The sequence below is a fragment of the Entamoeba invadens genome, assembly GCF_000330505.1.
Source record: "Entamoeba invadens IP1 unplaced genomic scaffold scaff_1105074726103, whole genome shotgun sequence".
NCBI lineage: Eukaryota > Evosea > Mastigamoebida > Endamoebidae > Entamoeba > Entamoeba invadens.
Genome location: NW_004443767.1, coordinates 137,867 through 155,310, shown reverse-complemented (window position 1 = coordinate 155,310; position 17,444 = coordinate 137,867). Strand labels below are relative to the sequence as shown.

Here is a 17,444-nt window from a genome sequence, read left to right as displayed (position 1 = left end):
ACAACATTTTGAATGTGCTCTTTTTGCTGAAGTTCATTTCATAAATAAACAGTTTACAATTGATTCATTAAGAATTGCAAAAGATACAGTAACATCTGTTGTTGAAGACACAGTAAACAATTTCAATATTAAAGAAATCATATCCACTAATCAAATTAGCGCAAAAGGAACTCCACTTTTTATTACCAAACCAAGTCAAATGCAACTCAGTGTTGATGTAAGTGATTATAATGATGTATTGAATTATGTGTATCCTGTCATGTTCACTTATAATAGAACAGTTATTAATAAGAATCTGAAATGCGACGGACAAGTAATTTTCATGGGAAATTCGCAATATTCAGATTGCCAAAAATATGGATGTGGAGAACATGTATGTTACTACTCAAATGTATTCTATCAAAGGAATTTTCCTTCTTTAGTTGATTACAGCTGCCCTCCAAGTAAAAACAATGAAGGTGTGAAAAGTTCGATTTATGTGACGTCGAGTGGAGCAATACTAAAAATGACTAAAAGTGTTGATGAAATTATTTTGATGGCTTCTTCAACAATAAACACACCAGTTGGAACTTTTGTTTTGAGAAGTGAAAAAAGTAATTATGTAGCTATATTCACAAATACCAATAAAAATGTTATATCGATAAATGATACAAGTACTTCTTTTAAAATTACAGCGAGTGGAGATTGTGTTGTTATAACACAAAAATTGGGAATTACAGAATCAAGCGATACACAAATTTACATTGAAAACAATGGAATGTGTGACGCGTTTTATTTTAACAAAAATAAAAAGTGCATTCAATGCAAAACCGGGAAATTATTTGGAAATACATGTTATGATTTGTCTTCTGTTTCAAATTGTAAAAAATCGAACAAAAATTTTGGGTGCGAAGATTGTGAAAATGGATATGGCAATTCGATATATTCTTGTAACAGTTGTGGTTCCAATTGTAATCGGTGCGTGTCAAATACCTTACAAAATTCATTTACATGTATTGAATGTGAAAATGGTTATTATTTGAAAAATAGGGAATGTGAAACGTATGACAACACTAACACTAAACTATTCTCATTGAATTATACAATATTATGTCATAGTGGATATTACTCTACTGTAACGAGTTGTGAAAAGTGTATCGATAATAATTGTGATGTATGTGTTGAAACTGGCATGAGGTGTGTTATATGTAACACCAAATATTATTTAGAAAACGGGAAATGTATACCATACAAAGAAGGCACTTTATATTCACAAGATTTCGTAACATGTGAAAAGGGGTATTACGTGAATATAATTCAAAATAAAGAAACAAAGTGTACTAAATGTTCAGAAACGTATGGTGAAAATTGTGAAACATGTAATTCAAAAAGATGTTCAAAATGCACAAAAGGTGTTTTAGATTCAAATGGTTATTGTACATTAAACAGTGGGTGTGAGATTATTGAAAATGGTATGTGTGTCAGATGTCAAACTCAATTGAACACACAATATTTTAATGGTGCTAAATGTGTGTTATGTGATAAAAGTGTGAATTGTACAAAATGTGAATTTAATAAATGTGTAGAATGTTCAGAAAATAGTTATTTGTACGACGGCGAGTGTCACTCTACTATCAATAAGAATTGTGAAATTATTAGTACAACAAACAACTTCTGTTTAAGTTGTCCAAATGGGTTTTATTTAAACAGCCAAAAGACGTGTATGAGTTGTGGCAATAATTGTAGTGTTTGTTCTTTAGAAAGTGTATCGAGTACACTCTCTTTTAAATTGGATGACGCATCTGCTACACAAAATGATTCGACTTTGGTTTGTAAATTGTGTAAAGGTGGGTATGCTTTTAAAGAAAACACAAGTATATGTCTTGATTCAAAAGAAATAACTAAAAACTGTAAAAATGCAATTCCAGGAACATCTTCAAGTGGCTGTGCCGTATGTATGGATGGGTATTATAGAGATAATGTCATTTGTAAACCATGTATTTCCAATTGTGAATTTTGTAACACCCATTCAACGTGTTTAAAATGTGCATCAGAGTATTTCTTGTTAACTAATTCGACAAAGTGTATTCCTTATTCAGAAAATGCCAATTGTAAGAAGGTATTGCAATATGGGTGTGACAGGTGTAATGATGGCTTTTTCGTTGACAAACAATTTTGTACTTCCTGTGACTCAATAACACCTTTTTGTGTAAATTGTAATACACACAGTGGTCAATGCACTTCATGTGTATCCAGTTACATTTTATCAGGACAGTCTTGTGTTTTATTTTCAACAATTGAACATTGTAAAAAAGAACATAATTCCAAATGCTCCAAATGTTCTTTTTGGTACATTCCAAGTGAAGATGGAGATCATTGTGATACACATGCAGTTTGGTGGTTTATATTAATATGGGTACTTTTTGTCATTATAGTAGTGATTATAATTACTCTCATCATTTGTTTCTCTGTGAAGTATATTATGCAATATATGAAACTTGAAGAACAGCGCAAGAAAACAGCTATCTTTGATATGGACAAATCAAACATCAGTTTTATGAAACTCGGCACTTCTCGTGTTATGGTAAATAAGCACCAAATTGAACTTTTAGGAGACGACAAAATTGAGATTCCAGTCACAGAAGAAAGTCGCGAATTGATATGTATTGGAAATGGTGATAAAACTGCCATTAAAGTACAATTCAGTTTCAAAGAGAAGAGTGACAAATACACCATTCGAACCACACCTGAGTTATTTGTAATTCCATCTGGTAAAGCAGCTGAATTTGAAATTTTTGTGACTCCACTTTGTACATGTACTGTAACAGACAAATTGGTTTTAGTATCCGTTAACATGAAAAAAGGTACTCCTGAGATGAATGAAATTCCAATACGATTTCAAACAGTCATTTCATCACGACTTGATTATGAAGAAGTTGCAGAAGAAAAGAAAATTGGCGAAGGATCATTTGGAGTTGTCTACAAAGGGACTTATAGAAAGAATATTGTTGCTATTAAAAAAATGAAGAATGAAGGATGTACAAAACAACAAATTGAAGAATTTGAAAAAGAAGTGAATATGCTAGAAAAGTTCAGAAGTGATTATATCGTCCATTTCTATGGTGCAGTATTTGTGCCAAAGAGAATATGTCTTGTCACTGAATTTGCAGACTTTGGAAGTTTACAAGACTTAATGAATCACAAAAAGAGTGAAGAAATTGAGATGAACTTACGTATTAAATACATGTTAGACGCATCTAAAGCCATATTCTATTTACATGAAAATGGGATCTTACACAGAGACATCAAACCAGACAACATTCTAATCTTTTCATTTGATTTGAACGTAAAAGCAAATGCTAAATTGACTGATTTTGGTTCAAGTCGAAACGTCAATTTATTATTGACTAACATGACTTTCACTAAAGGGATTGGAACACCAAAATATATGGCGCCTGAAACACTCAACTCAATGAAGTACAAAAGACCTGCAGATATCTATTCTTTTGCCATCACAATGTATGAATGCTTTATTTGGGGTGTTGCGTACCCAAAAAATGAATTCAAATACTCGTGGAATATAGTCAATTTTGTGGCCTCTGGAAAACGACGACAAAAGCCAGATTTTGTCACTGATAACCAATTTGAGATTATCACAGAGTGTTGGAAACAACAACCTGCAGACCGACCGCCCATCGAGGATGTTGTTGAAAAGTTAGAGAAACTATAATAGATAAATACATTGATATACACTTAACTAATTGTTTATAATTATTATTTAGAATCAAATATGATACTATATTTATAGTAAATTTAAACTTTAAACTAGAATTTGTCTTTCATATTCAAAAGAGCCATTCATTTACCATCTATTTCTTCTTCCCACTCTTCTTGCTATCCTTCTGGACTTTGTGACCGTCTGGGGTGTCGATTTGGTAATTTGATCGAGTCACTTTAGCGAGTTCCTTGTTGATTGTGTCGAAGTCACCAGGGACGATTGTGACTCGATAGACACGATCACTTCCGCCCTCATTCATTCCGGCCACTTTCCCATACTTTTTTAAGACTGGGTCGGCCACTTTACAATAATTTTCTGGGATGGTAACCACTATTTCCATCTCAACTCTCTTCACGGGTAAGACCGCATTGATCTTCTTTTCAATTTCTTTGATCTCCTTTTCCATTGGCGCGTCCGGGTCAATTGCAAGGTGCATAGCTTCAAACGCGTTATTAATACGTACAACGGGATGGGGTTTGTCTGTTGTTGGGTCAACGTAGTACATGTGGACGTACTCAATAAGTCGCTTCTTCTTCTCTTCAGTCTGTTGTTTGCGTTCTTCTGTTGTAAATTGGATTTCACCTTTCTCCGCCATGAACTGAAGTATCGCTTCCGTTCCCTTTAAGCCCGGAAAGGCCTTTGCAAGGTCCGTAGGTTTCGATAGGGTTCCCTTCTGGTGGGGCGCCATATAGATCTCATCCGAAAATGTCGCATTAGAAAGACTCAACTTTCCTTCTCGGACTTTTAAAGCACAGCCAGGCTTAAATAAGGCTTCAAAAACTAACTTCTCGTGTTTAAACCGTACAACTTGGTAATTGCCTTTCGACATCTGCTTTTGAAGTTTTGAGGCTTGACTTATATAGGCTTTATATAGTTTATTTTATAGATCATTTTACTATTTAATTTACTAGAATTTATATAATATTTCAATTCTATAAAAATGGTTTTTATTTTTGTTCAACAAAAATTGAAAAAATCGAAATAAAAAATTGAAAAAATCAATTTTTGACAAAAAAGTTGAAAAAGTCGAATATTTGAGAACAAGACAAAAACAATCAATTTGCAGCGAGAAGAGCAGTGACGACTGGAACGAAAATACTTCCGAAATAAAGGACTGCAGTCACGACATTTGAGGTGTGTTGTGACTTTGAGCCACATTCCATTGGTTCTTCTTTCACATCTTTTACTTCAAAATTATTAGTTGGAAGTGCTGTTGGGAGTACAACAGCATCTTCGTCTGCACAAAATAGCATAGGGTTTGTGTGGACAATACCCACAACACTGTGACACATCTTACATTGTATCTCAAGGACTGGTAATGCCGCACGATGTCCCTCTTTTATATTTGTATTAACACAATCGGAAAAACTTAATGGATTCTGTGAGATGGTATGTTCATTTAAAAATATCTCTGTTTTACACTTTTTGCACTGATACATCCTTTCAAATACATTTTTAAAGTTCTTCGTTTTTCGAGAAATAGTCGTATTTATAACGGTCTTTTATTTATATATATACCAAAAAACGTCCGTTATAAAGAGAAATAATAAAAATTGTAAAAAGTCAATCAAATTTAAAATCAATTCACAACGATTTGAGGGTCTTCTTCATAAACTTCATCTTTGGAATATACACTAAGACCATTTGGAGAGTTTTGTAAAAATTTTAGTTTTGGCGTTGGTCTAAATAGAAGAAGCATATATATGGAATACAATGGGAACAGGAGGAAATCTACAGTTCGGCAGCAAATAATGAGTTTGAGTGAATTGGTTTTATCAATAAGAAAGCTTAAAAGATTCTTTAAGTTTGAGATAATTAACAAAACTAAATAACACAAGACAAATGTGGTATACATTTTTGTAGTTTTTGTGTCGTTTTGAGAACTATGTTGGAGAACTCTGATATTTTTGAGAAGCGGAAATAACACCGCACAAGAACAGAAAAGATCAATTGCCCTTAAAATGGTAATCAATTGGTTTCGATACATTTCGTTTTCGTTGGCAATGATTGAAATAGTGTTTGAAATGATTTGAATATTAATAAAGAAAAGTAAAATCTTTCGTTGGGTGAAGTCAAAGGGAATAGTTTTGTTCCAGCCACTGCCGACCAAAATTGTTGTGATGTAAAAGAAGAGTGTTTCAATAATTTTCGTTATGTACAAAAACACCTTCCATTGTGTCTCCCCAAACGTATCAACTTTTCGTAATACAAAAGACTGAAAAGAAAACGAAAAGACTTCAAATAAGAAGAACGCAAGAACTAAAGTGTTTGACGAATTGAGCGTTTTAAAATGTTTAACAAAAAGAAAAATAGCAAGAAAAATAATTCCAAAAAATAGAAATTGTATATCAGTGATAATGTCAAGTACTTTAAAAACGTCATAAGAAAGATAGTGAGTGTTGTTGTGAATTTTGTACGATTCAGTTATTTGAACTTCAAAATTATGAAACTCTTCCATATGACAAGAAATATAAAAAAGGTAAAAAATTCCGGCTTTTATTTGTTGTGTTTTTGTCGATGTTTGTAATGGAAAGTAATGATATTGAGTATTTATTAGATGATCCGATTGATTTAAATTACAAATTTGAAAATATGAAAGTAATTTTGGAGAGAGATACATACCTGTGTATTTCGTTTTTGAGTTTCTCGTTGTGTCTTTCTGGTTTTTAACATTTTCAAGATTTAATTATTCGTTTTGAACAAACTTTTGTTATAGATACTACAACATCACCATCGCCACCAAATACATACTTATTAAGTTGAACAAATGTACGTTTTGTTTTTTGTGCTGAGAACGAAAATTTGTCTCCTTGAACAACTATAAACAAAAACATAACGAAAAATATTATCATTCGTCTTATATTTTTAAGTTTTTTTAGTTTGCTAGTTTTTGTTTCATTCTAGTTAAATATATTTATTAAAAATAGTTGGTTTCATAAATAACAATTTATTAGTTTTCATTAATTAAATTTTTATTTTATTACTCTAATTATATACTATTATTTAACTATATTTCGTTATAATCAAATCCATTTTAATAACAATAATAGATTTGTTTGTAGTAACTTCGAACAAATCTATACTTATGTCGCAAAGGTAATTCCTCATTAGTAAGAGTTTATATAAGCACACTATTGTTTTTGGTAATCATAACATTATAAGATAAATACTATTGGTATTTTATAGCCTTAAATGCTAGTGGACATGTTTTCAAAAAAATACAAAATAAAAATATCCAATACCATTTGGGCCTACATAAGCTCAAAATTCCTAATTGCCCAAAGTATTAGGAACTTTGTGTTTTCGCTTTTTTTATTGTTCCCAAACTACACAAATCTTAAACTCATAATATATTACAATCGTTTAAATCTATTTTTCGGGAAAACAGTAAAAGAATTAAATCGTAAGAAAGTTATGGCGTCGAATCATTCTTGTTTCATTCACTTTGCTCTTATAAACATCTATCATAAGAAAAAAATCCCTAATATTTTTCTTGTTATTAAAAGTGGATGTTTATTAATAGAGAAGGGTTTGAAACCCTCTTTTATTTTTTAACAGAATATTATAAATACCTGGATTTGTTAAAAATAAAGTTAACCTCTATTTGTAATATCCAATGAATTTTTCAACAAAAACTACAAACTTTATGAATCACCAAAGATATGAATAAAAAAATGACAATAAATTGTTGAACATCTCTGTTTTTAAAATTTATTCAAAATTATCCTTACAATCCATCAATTATCCCTAAGATATTTTCAATTTTGAGATATAAAGAATCCACATCTTGAAAAGGGAGACCCAAAAACCGGAACAACCTCAAAAAAAAAACAGAACGGGTATCAAAATAGAAATAGAAAACTGCATCGACTCATGCCTACGTCATCTAAAAATCAATATAAAAAGAAAAAATTTGAGACTAGAAACAACAGATGGATAAAGTAGACCGAAAGGAAAAGTCAAATACCAACAAAACCGTTTCTCCCAATCACAAAGAATTTCTTCAAGCCGGTGGACGTAACGATGCTCACTTACTCATCCCAAGTGGCGATTGTTTACTCAAAGCCACATTTGCTTCACGCGTTTGTTATAATCTAATTGATCTTTGTTCCTCTGTTCGAACAAGTCAAATTCTTCATCACTTTCCTATTAAAGTGAACGATAAAAGGTACAAAGAACACTTTTTTTAAAAAACACCAAGAACTATAAAAATATAGTAAATATTCTATTATAAATAGTTTTTAAATACATTTATTAAATCTTATTAATAATTAATTATTAATGTATAGGAACACTCGTTCTATAAACGTTTGCACAACTACAACGAATGGGTGTCTTCGAAAATCACCCCCGAGTTCTATGGCTTTGAGAATCATGACTTGGGACATGGCATGCAGGAATATATCCGGATGAAGAATGTGACTTTTAACTATAAGCGCCCCTTTGTGTTAGATTTAAAGGTCGGTATTCATAGTTGGCACCCCGAGATTCCTTCATATAAACTCCAAAAGCGGTTAAAAACAGATGAGACGTCGACGACTAATTTACTGGGAGTCCGATTCTGCGGATGTAAAAGAGTTGTCGGAGACCAAACCCTTAGCTATAATCGACACTTGTCTTTGAACGAAATAACAACACGAGACGCGTTGAAAAGGTATATTAAACTCTTTTTGTTTGATGGAGTGAAATATCGAGTTGCTGCGTTACCGTACTTTGTGAGTCGGTTGGACAAAATCATTGAACTCATGAGAATGGACAAGTTCAGAATCTTCGGAGCGTCAACTTTGTTCGTCTATGACGCAGACGCGAAGGACGAGGAAAAGAAATTCGACTTGAGGTTCATCGACTTCGCACATACGTGGTGTTTGGATAAAGAAGAGTGTAAGATGGAAGATGGCGTCATCTTCGGGATGGAGAACCTTAAATGTATGTTGAACGAAATTAGTGTTGAAATAACTGGAAAGAAAATTAAAACGATGTAAGTCTGTCGATTTGTGTGTGCGTTGGTTTTGTTATTTGAATTTTATCATTTGTTTAATATATATTATTAAATATAATATTATTTAATATAATACTCATTTATATAATTTATTAATAATAATTTTATAATAAATAATGATATTTTATAATATTAATATATGGTTTATTTTTTTTAACAATCTATAATAATCAAATCACTTTTTTATTCAGTTGAAGTATAATAAAACAATGGATTATAATACTATAAATTAATAATAAATTGTATTAATTATTAATAATAAAAAAATATAATAAATTTAATTTAAAAAAAAAACTCAAGTTATCATCAGATTGAAAATGATGGAACAAAACGAAATTTGGGCTGTATAAAACATCAGAATTCCAAGTAGAAAGTATGGACGGGATTATAGACAAAATTCAAGAGGAAAAAAGCATCAGGATCCATTTGGAACACATCGAGTCGAAGCCTATACACCTCTTCGAGAAATTCCCCAAAACGATCGTCGAGGCATTGATGTGCAACCAGTTCATCAAAACTCCTGCAATCACTCTTAAAGATGACAGAAAAACCACCACCACGTGGCAAGGACTTGTAGAAGCGGCGTTCCAATGTGCGTACTGTCTCATTGATATCAAACACAAACACCCAACACTCGACGAGAAAGCGGTACTGTTGTGTATGAACAACTGTCATGAGGTGTTTGAAATTGCTTATGGGTGCTTCTTGTGTGGGATAATTCCGCTTTTTGTCTCGCCACGAACACCAAAAGAGGATATCAAAACGATCATCGAGGAGAGTAAGGTCATTGCGTGTTTCTTCGACTACCACCAAAAAAACAAATTTGAGGAGATCAACAAAGAAATCCCACTTGTAATGATACTGGTGGGAGCAAAGATGACGTCAAACGAAAAGATTATTCCGTACCTCAACTGGGTCAGAATCAAAGAGGAGAACGCGGCTGTAAAACAGGAAAAAGAGACGGAGATTGAGACTGTCATTGAAAGCACAAAGCCAGAAGATATTTGTGAAGTCGCGTTTGTCCCAAGTGAAGTGGGGGGACTCAAAGGGGTCATCTGGACGCACAACAATATCATCTCGGAGTGCTGCTACATGAACAACATCTTCAACTTTCAGGAGAAAGAGAAGTACGTCTCATCGTTTTTGAACAGTTTTTTCTTCGAACGAATCATGTCCTTGTATTTGGCGCTCTTGTTCAGATTCCACGTTTTCATTTCAACACCAGAGATGTTGAAAAAAAATGCGAACCCGTTCTTTTTCTTGTGTCTTCGTATAAGACCGACTATATTCCTGGGCGTGCCGAGAGTTTACGAGAAAATCATTGATAAAATTCAACCAAAGAAAGGAGGAATCAATGATTGGGCAATGAAGAACGCAATTTCGGGGATTTCAAACGCCCAGACAGGGGGCCACAAACAGAGGGGGTATGGTCTAGCCATGCACATACTGAGAAAGAAGCTCAGGAAAATTGGGTTGAGCAGAACAAGACTCTTTTTGAATTGTGTTTCTCCATTGAGTTCGGACTTGATGAACTCATTGTGTGGTTGTGGGATATGTGTGTATGATGGGCTGTGCCTTCCAGAGACAACGGGGTTCTGCACCATCAACAGATTTAACACTTTTCTACCAAACACACTTGGCACTCCAATCAACGAGGAAGTTAAAGTCGAGATTGATGAGGGGAAAGTTGTTGTGAGAGGACCAACTGTTGCGTGTGGATACACCGATCACAGTCTGAACGGCAATTTCACGGAAACGAGTGTGGTCACGGGGTTTACTGGGCATTTTCAGAACGAGAAAAATGGCGACTTTTTGGTTACAGAAAAGCCAACAACGCCACTCATCATTGCCATCACAGGAGAGTACACGTACCCGATTCCGATCGAAGAGCGTCTCAAAACCATCACAACCGTCACAAATGCGCTGGTTGTTGGAAAGAACCAGAAGTATGTAGGAGCGCTTATATTCACAAACCCACAGGAGGTTGTTAAAGAGCTCAAAGAAAAAGCCCCTTTGAAAGAATGCATTGGGAAGGATCCGTTTTACGGCAATTTCGTCAAACTACAAATTGAAAAAATCAACGCGTCACTCCCAAGGTGCAGTAAAATCAAGCGGTTCATTGTTTTATTAGAAGGAGAGCCAATCGGAGATATTGACGACGAGAAAAGACAATCCTTGATTGAGAAGTACGAACATCAAATTGACTTGTTGTTCAAACCCACAAACTAATTTATATTATTAAGGTACTATTACAAGCTATAAAACGAGTTTTGGATTTTTTAGCGAGATATTTGATAAGTCCAAACAATTGGTTTCTATCAAAAATAACAATTCAGATATTTTTGTCAATTCCAACAAGCAAGTGTTAGCCACTATTAACTGTTTTTGAAAATGCTTGTGATATTTCTCAGAGTAAGACGGCAAAAAAGCATCAACTTGTGCCCACTTTCAAAAAAAGTTGTATTTGCAGTAACAAATGTATCAATTAATTTACAAAATGTCGGCTTAACATCCCCTCATCGCCAAAGTTTATAAGAGCGAAATGAAACACCTCATGTTGTCAATGTTTCAACTGTACCGCTTGACCCTACCAATTGAATTCAATCGCCTCGAAGCACAGAATAAACAGTGAGTGTTTTTGTCTTCTTCTCCAGGAGAGCAGAGTCGTCGAAGAATCCCCAAGTGCAACCGTTGTACTTAGTCGAAGGTTTTGGCTCGAAGTTGTTGTGTGGTGATTTATTTCTGACCAAATTAGGGGTGTATCTTGGGATTAAATAGCGCTTAATAAGTGACGAGTTCATTGCTTTTGAAATGATCAAATTTGACGAATTGATTGGTGTCACGACGGTATAGTAATCATCCCAATGATCAACGATTTGGAAATATTTATCTTTAGTGTCGAAGTCATACTCTCGTGGGAGCTCGAGGTCCTCGACGCGAGTCGTTTGTGAATGATTTGATATAGAATACCACCAACGAGTTGTTCTGGGATGGATTGATAATGTGACGGTCCACACGTGGTTTTCATTCCATACCATTTTCCTATTCTTTAGTACATTTTACTATTACTTTACTATTATTTTGTCGTTATGGTACTATTATTAATTACTGTTACTCAATTATTAATTTAATTAAATAACTATAACGGTGATAGAGAAGAGTTGTACCAAATGAAGTTGAAATGTGACAAGAAATTGTATTAAATTTAGTTAAACAAACTTGGAGAGCCCATTGTCGAAATTGATGTAGACCTCTTCACCAAAAATTGTTATGTAATGGATGGAGAGTGATAAAGTTATTAAGCGTTCCATCCGCCCGTTGAGATTATGTTTGTGATTTTGAGTTGTTTCCTTTTTTCTTGAATATCACTTTGAAAGAAATACTATTAAGTTTGGTTCTTTTTACTATTTAATTCTAGAAAAAACTTCAACTTCCTTTCTTGGAGATCTTTTCTTTTTTTTTGTTTTTTTTCCGGTTGGATTGAAGATAATTTCATTTTTCTCTCTCTCTTTCTGTTTTTTTAATGGAATTGTACAAATTAAAAAAAAACGTGGAAACATTTTTCGTTTTTTGGCAACTGCCTCCTCGATCTTTAGATAATTCTATAACTATTATATATAATAGTTTTATTATATATATCTAGTTTCCACCAGATTTTTTCATTTGATAATTTGTGTTTTTTTTAATTTCTGAATTATTCTTTATTTACAACAATCAACTTTTTTTTCATTCTAAAAGATTGTTTAGTTTATTTTGTTAGTTATTTTATTATAATATATACTTAAAAAAAGAAATACAAAAAAAAAAAATTTTTTTAATAAGCAGAAATTTTTTTTATTAGTAAAATATAATAGTAAAAGAATAATAAAAAAAGAACCATTTCAAAGAAAGAAAACACGACTGAAGAACTCAAAAAGAGCGATAGTGACATGGAACGGAATGACCCGATAATAGTGAAGCGGATAGAGAATCCAGCGGACACGATCATTACATTAGGACAGTCCACGAGTTCATGTCAATTACAAGATGACATTCTTTTATTTGGGAAAAAGGGGTTAATGACTGCAGTTAAAATCGAAGGGAACAAATTAGTAGTTCTTCATCAAATTCACATTTCTGGGAGTGTTGATCAGATGTGGTATAATCATCAGAACCATTTATTAATTTGTTTAGTCGATAAGAAATTGGAATCGTTTCAAGTCGACTTGACGAAGAGAGCGGCGGCTGAAGTGTTCAAACGGGTAGAAACGAAGAACATCAAAAATGTTGGGAATTACGAGTGCTTTTCGACCTTTTTGAAAGGGAAGATATTATTTATAGCTGCAGTGGATACCAAGAAGAAGTCCGGAATCACTTTAATTGAATCAAAGACGGATGGGATCTTTTATAAAGAGACAAAAGTTTGGAATTCAAATGAACGAATCGTTGGATGTACTTTTGTTAATCAAAATTTGGCTATCATCTTCCCCTCGAAAATTCAAATCATTCGATTCTTCGGGCAATCTGAAGTTGTCGCAGAGAAGAACATTAATCCATTCAAGTCAAAACCTCGATTCCTCCCTTTACAATTGGCCCAAGTGTTAACACATGTCGGCAATGATGTGTATTTAATAGGTTTGTTAATAGTTAATTTATAGTTAATTATTAATTAATTAATAATACACTTGAGAGAACTAATGTATAGAAGAAAATACTATTAATACGATATTAAATGAATACCCCATCATTAATATATCGAAGATGTCCCCGTTCATCTTTTTCATGCAAGAATTTGCTCAAAACAAATTCTATGTGTGTTATAGACTGGAACCCCTCACACAGGCGTCAGAGAAGTCGGACGACTTTTCAAGAAATGAATATTTCAAGCAAAGTTATATGCATGAGGACGTTCCTGTGTTCATTAATACGACACTTAAACAACTCATTTACTTTTCGCCGAACCCAAGTTGGTATGAAAGTGCCGTCCAAAATGGGTTCTATAAAAGTGCGATTGACTTTATTACGTTGTTAGGGAACAACGCGGACTCGAAGGGGAATTCCGAACAATACAAATCAGCAGCGTACACGTTATGGGCGTTAAAGAATATAGTAGACTTCTATAAGAATGACGAATCTCGAAATGTTCAAAATGTTGTGCAAATCATCAACAATTTGAAGATGGGGAATGTCTCCGCGAAGAATTTGGTGGTGTTTTTGGTCTTATTTATCTTCCAAGACTTCTTCCCAGACTTGTATGAGAGGTTCTTACATTGGTTTAATACTACTAAGAACGACTGGAAGAAAGATATGCTGAAGACGTTTCCAGAGAAGTTGATGAAAAAGCTTCAAGACATGATAGAGAGTGTTTTACAGAATGAGAGTGAAGCTGTTGAGAAGAGTCGGAAGAAGAAGGTACCATTAAAAATTGAGACGACAGCGGAACACACGAAAGATGAAATCATTCAGACGGTGATCTCATGTTTAATGGCGATGAGGAGTCAAATAGTGGGGACGAGTAAAATGGATAAAGAGAATGAAGACGAGAATGAAATGTTCTTTACAGCTATAGTAGTGATATCATATTATAGTGCACCACACTCGAAGGCTATGGTGTCGTTGATGAAGGAAACGACGTTCTTGAATCGAAATGTCATCTTAGAAATGCTGAAAGAGCCCACCGACCAAAATCGAATTCTATTAATAGAATACTACGTGGCACAGAACCATTTGAATAACATTTTTGAAATTAAGAACATCACATATAACGAGAAGAGAATGGCAGTCATTCGACTACTTGAGAACAAAAGCGACGCGAAGAACATTATGGCGAAAGTGAATGTCTTGATCAACGAAAAGATTCGCGAGTATTATAAGAAAGAGGGCTTCAATGGAAAGGTCCAGAAAGAACTCTCATTGATCTTTAAGAGTGAAGTCATCACTGTTGAAGACGTCTGCAACGGCATTGCAAGCTGGGAGTTCTCTGACATGAACGACGGCGAAATTGCGGAGATGCGGAGCCGTCTGGCTGTCCTCTTTGTCATCTACAAAATGGGACTTTCAGAGACGAACAAAGCGCGATATGTGAGTCTGTATGTATCGAAGGTACTTGAACATTTACGACTTGCGGAGAAGAGTGGAGCATATGTAGAGGAAGAGTATTTGAATCGGTTTGTAGACGTTGTAGAGAGTAGTCCGGAGTGTGTCAAAGATGTGAAAGAAAAGGATATACCTGCGAAGTTCTATAAAGTGCGGTGTGTAGTTGGAGTAGTACGAGACACGAGTGAACCGAATAGTCGGAAGAAGCATGTGTTAGAAGTGATGGTGAATATAGTGAATGAGTTGAAGAAGGACTCGAATACATTGAAAGAGATCTACAGAGGATATCTACGAGCATTAGTTGACTATTTAAGCGGATTGAGTAACCAAAATTTGATCTCACAAAGTGTTACTGAAGAGTCTGTGTGTATAGTTTTGTATTCCCAAGCGACACAAGAAGTCCTCAAAAAGACGTATGACATGTTAAAATCCGTGAACAACTTGTTTGCTGAAATTGCGCTGTTAATCTTCTCGTTGGATGACTTCAAGAATGAATATCAGAAGATCCATCAAGAAGTTGTGATGTCGCAAGCGCCAGGGAAGATGGCGAGATTTGTGTGGGATTTAGCAGATCCGAAGGAGAATCCGATAGCTGGGGATGAAGAGTCGATTCGGCAAGAGATAGAGAACTACAAGAGTAAAGAAGACATTAAAAACATTTTAGAAGGGGTGATCTGTTACTTAGAAAAGAAGAGTAAGCAAGAAGGGACATTACTGACGGACTGTTATTTGAAATATTTGCAAGTGATTGGCGATGAGAAGGATGAAGTCTCAGCAGCGGAGAAGTTGATGGAGATGATGCAGAACAACACAGTTCTTCAGAAGCACATAGGGACGTACTTTAATACACTTCCATGGCGATTAAGATGTCGAATTCGACATGAAGAGAAGTACAAAGGGCTGTTAGAGTATTATCAAGTGATGACACAGAACTACTCTGCGACGTTTGTAGACGACACGTTTAAAGCGTTAGACGACTATTTAAAAGGAGTTGATGAGAATTATACATTTGATGGGAGTAATGAATCTATTGCGAAGTCAATTCGACTCATTAGACAGTGTTATAGACCTTTCAATAAGATGCATCCGGCACATGTTGGTGCTGAGGTTGTGATGCACTGTGTCTGTCAAGTGAACAATTTGAATACAAACACATCGCCGTTACTTGCGTTCTTAATCCACGTCTTACTCGAAAGAAACACCGAATTTGAGAATCCATTCCCCGTCAGTTTCGCTCTTCGCCTCTTCGGAAGGTTTTATCCAATCATTCCTTTAAAATTCATTCAAAAGGAGTTCGAGTGGCTTGGCATCGACTTGAATGAGTGGGACGAGAAGATCGAAGTCGAAGGCTGTTTGTTCTCCAAAATGCTCGACGGCGTTGAAAATCTCGGGGATCTCAATTTCTTGTTGCCCGCTATTTATTCAACAGCAAGACGTTACTTCTACGACTCAATGTACTTCGAAGCAGTCAAAACAGTCATGAGTAATGCTACTCGAAGGTATGAACTCGTCGATCGAAGAACTGTTTGTTGTAAATGCAGACATCGAGTAGCTGGCGGTCAAGCATTTGTATTAATGCCTGATGGGCAACTCGCACATGAGCAGTGTTTTACGTCCTATTAATTCCATTCCTTCATTCTCGTATTATTTTATATTTATTATTAAACTATTATAATATTATTATAATTAATATTATATTATAATATTATTATATGTAAATATTATTATATGTGAATACTATAATATAATCATAGTTTATTATTCTGTACCATAACGTTATAATTAAAATACCACTATTTTATTATTTAACGATTTAAGAGTATTAAATATAATATTTACTAGTAATATATAGTACAAAAGAATAACACAATTTGAACACTTCAAATTAAATTTCAAAAATGGAATTATTGAGATGGAGTCTCTTTCTTCTCAGATTGTAAGAAGGCATCGATGGCATCAGAAGCTCTGTGAGCATCACCAACGGCATTAACAATACTCATTGGTCCAGTTACACAATCACCACAAGCGAAAAGGCCTTTCACACTTGTTTCGAACTTGTCATTGACTTTAAAGGTCTTCCATTTTGGATCCAATTCAACACCTTCAGAAGCTTCTGTATCGACGGCTTGGGAAATAGCTTGAACGACCATATCACACTCGATGAGGAATTCACTGCCCGGGACGGGGTGTGGAGCAGCACGTCCACTGTCATCTTTCTCGCCGAGTTCCATTCGTTGACATTCAAGAGCTCTGACATGGCCATGCTCATCACCAACAACTCGAACAGGTGCACATAAGGTCATCATCTTGACACCTTCAGCCTCTGCTTCTTCGATTTCATCGGAAGATGCGGGCATCTCCAAAACAGTTCTTCTGTAGACGATAAAGGCTTCACTGCCAAGTCTTCTTGAGACTCTCACGGCATCCATAGCGGAGAACCCAGCACCTACTACAGCGACTCTCTTTCCAATAGTCTTTCTGACATGACAATTGATCGACTCTAAGAAGGGAATAACATGCTCAACACCTTTCAAATCCTCACCCGGGATCCCTAAAGTCTTTGGCTTTAATGTCCCAATACCAGCAAAGACAGCATCATACTCTTTGGTCAAA

At 34.6% G+C, this 17,444-nt stretch overlaps 8 protein-coding genes across 8 annotated transcripts; 4 read left to right on the top strand and 4 right to left on the bottom strand.

Moving 5' to 3' along the window:
* Window positions 1–115: 115 nt before the first annotated feature.
* Window positions 116–3,709, top strand: EIN_247490 (protein kinase domain containing protein; the record flags this gene model as incomplete). Its single annotated transcript, XM_004261558.1, has 1 exon — window positions 116–3,709. A coding segment is annotated over one exon (3,594 nt), but the record flags the coding sequence as incomplete, so codon positions are not given.
* Window positions 3,710–3,848: 139 nt separating this feature from the next.
* On the bottom strand, window positions 3,849–4,586 carry EIN_247480 (hypothetical protein; the record flags this gene model as incomplete). Its single annotated transcript, XM_004261557.1, has 1 exon — window positions 3,849–4,586. The coding sequence occupies one exon, from the start codon at window positions 4,584–4,586 to the stop codon at window positions 3,849–3,851; it is 738 nt and encodes a 245-aa protein (XP_004261605.1).
* A 226-nt stretch (window positions 4,587–4,812) lies between these two features.
* On the bottom strand, window positions 4,813–5,196 carry EIN_247470 (hypothetical protein; the record flags this gene model as incomplete). The annotated part of the gene is made up of 1 exon (XM_004261556.1): window positions 4,813–5,196. One exon carries the CDS (start codon window positions 5,194–5,196, stop codon window positions 4,813–4,815), a length of 384 nt encoding a protein of 127 aa, XP_004261604.1.
* A 2,493-nt stretch (window positions 5,197–7,689) lies between these two features.
* Window positions 7,690–8,739, top strand: EIN_247460 (hypothetical protein; the record flags this gene model as incomplete). Its single annotated transcript, XM_004261555.1, has 2 exons — window positions 7,690–7,839; window positions 8,047–8,739. 2 exons carry the CDS (start codon window positions 7,690–7,692, stop codon window positions 8,737–8,739), a joined length of 843 nt encoding a protein of 280 aa, XP_004261603.1.
* Window positions 8,740–9,131: 392 nt separating this feature from the next.
* On the top strand, window positions 9,132–10,985 carry EIN_247450 (AMP dependent ligase/synthetase, putative; the record flags this gene model as incomplete). Its single annotated transcript, XM_004261554.1, has 1 exon — window positions 9,132–10,985. One exon carries the CDS (start codon window positions 9,132–9,134, stop codon window positions 10,983–10,985), a length of 1,854 nt encoding a protein of 617 aa, XP_004261602.1.
* Window positions 10,986–11,356: 371 nt separating this feature from the next.
* Window positions 11,357–12,067, bottom strand: EIN_247440 (hypothetical protein; the record flags this gene model as incomplete). Its single annotated transcript, XM_004261553.1, has 2 exons — window positions 11,357–11,798; window positions 11,976–12,067. 2 exons carry the CDS (start codon window positions 12,065–12,067, stop codon window positions 11,357–11,359), a joined length of 534 nt encoding a protein of 177 aa, XP_004261601.1.
* Window positions 12,068–12,685: 618 nt separating this feature from the next.
* EIN_247430 (hypothetical protein) lies at window positions 12,686–16,454 on the top strand (the record flags this gene model as incomplete). Its single annotated transcript, XM_004261552.1, has 2 exons — window positions 12,686–13,370; window positions 13,441–16,454. The coding sequence occupies 2 exons, from the start codon at window positions 12,686–12,688 to the stop codon at window positions 16,452–16,454; spliced, it is 3,699 nt and encodes a 1,232-aa protein (XP_004261600.1).
* Window positions 16,455–16,735: 281 nt separating this feature from the next.
* Window positions 16,736–17,443, bottom strand: EIN_247420 (glutamate synthase beta subunit, putative; the record flags this gene model as incomplete). The annotated part of the gene is made up of 1 exon (XM_004261551.1): window positions 16,736–17,443. A coding segment is annotated over one exon (708 nt), but the record flags the coding sequence as incomplete, so codon positions are not given.
* Between the last annotated feature and the right edge of the window lies 1 nt (window position 17,444).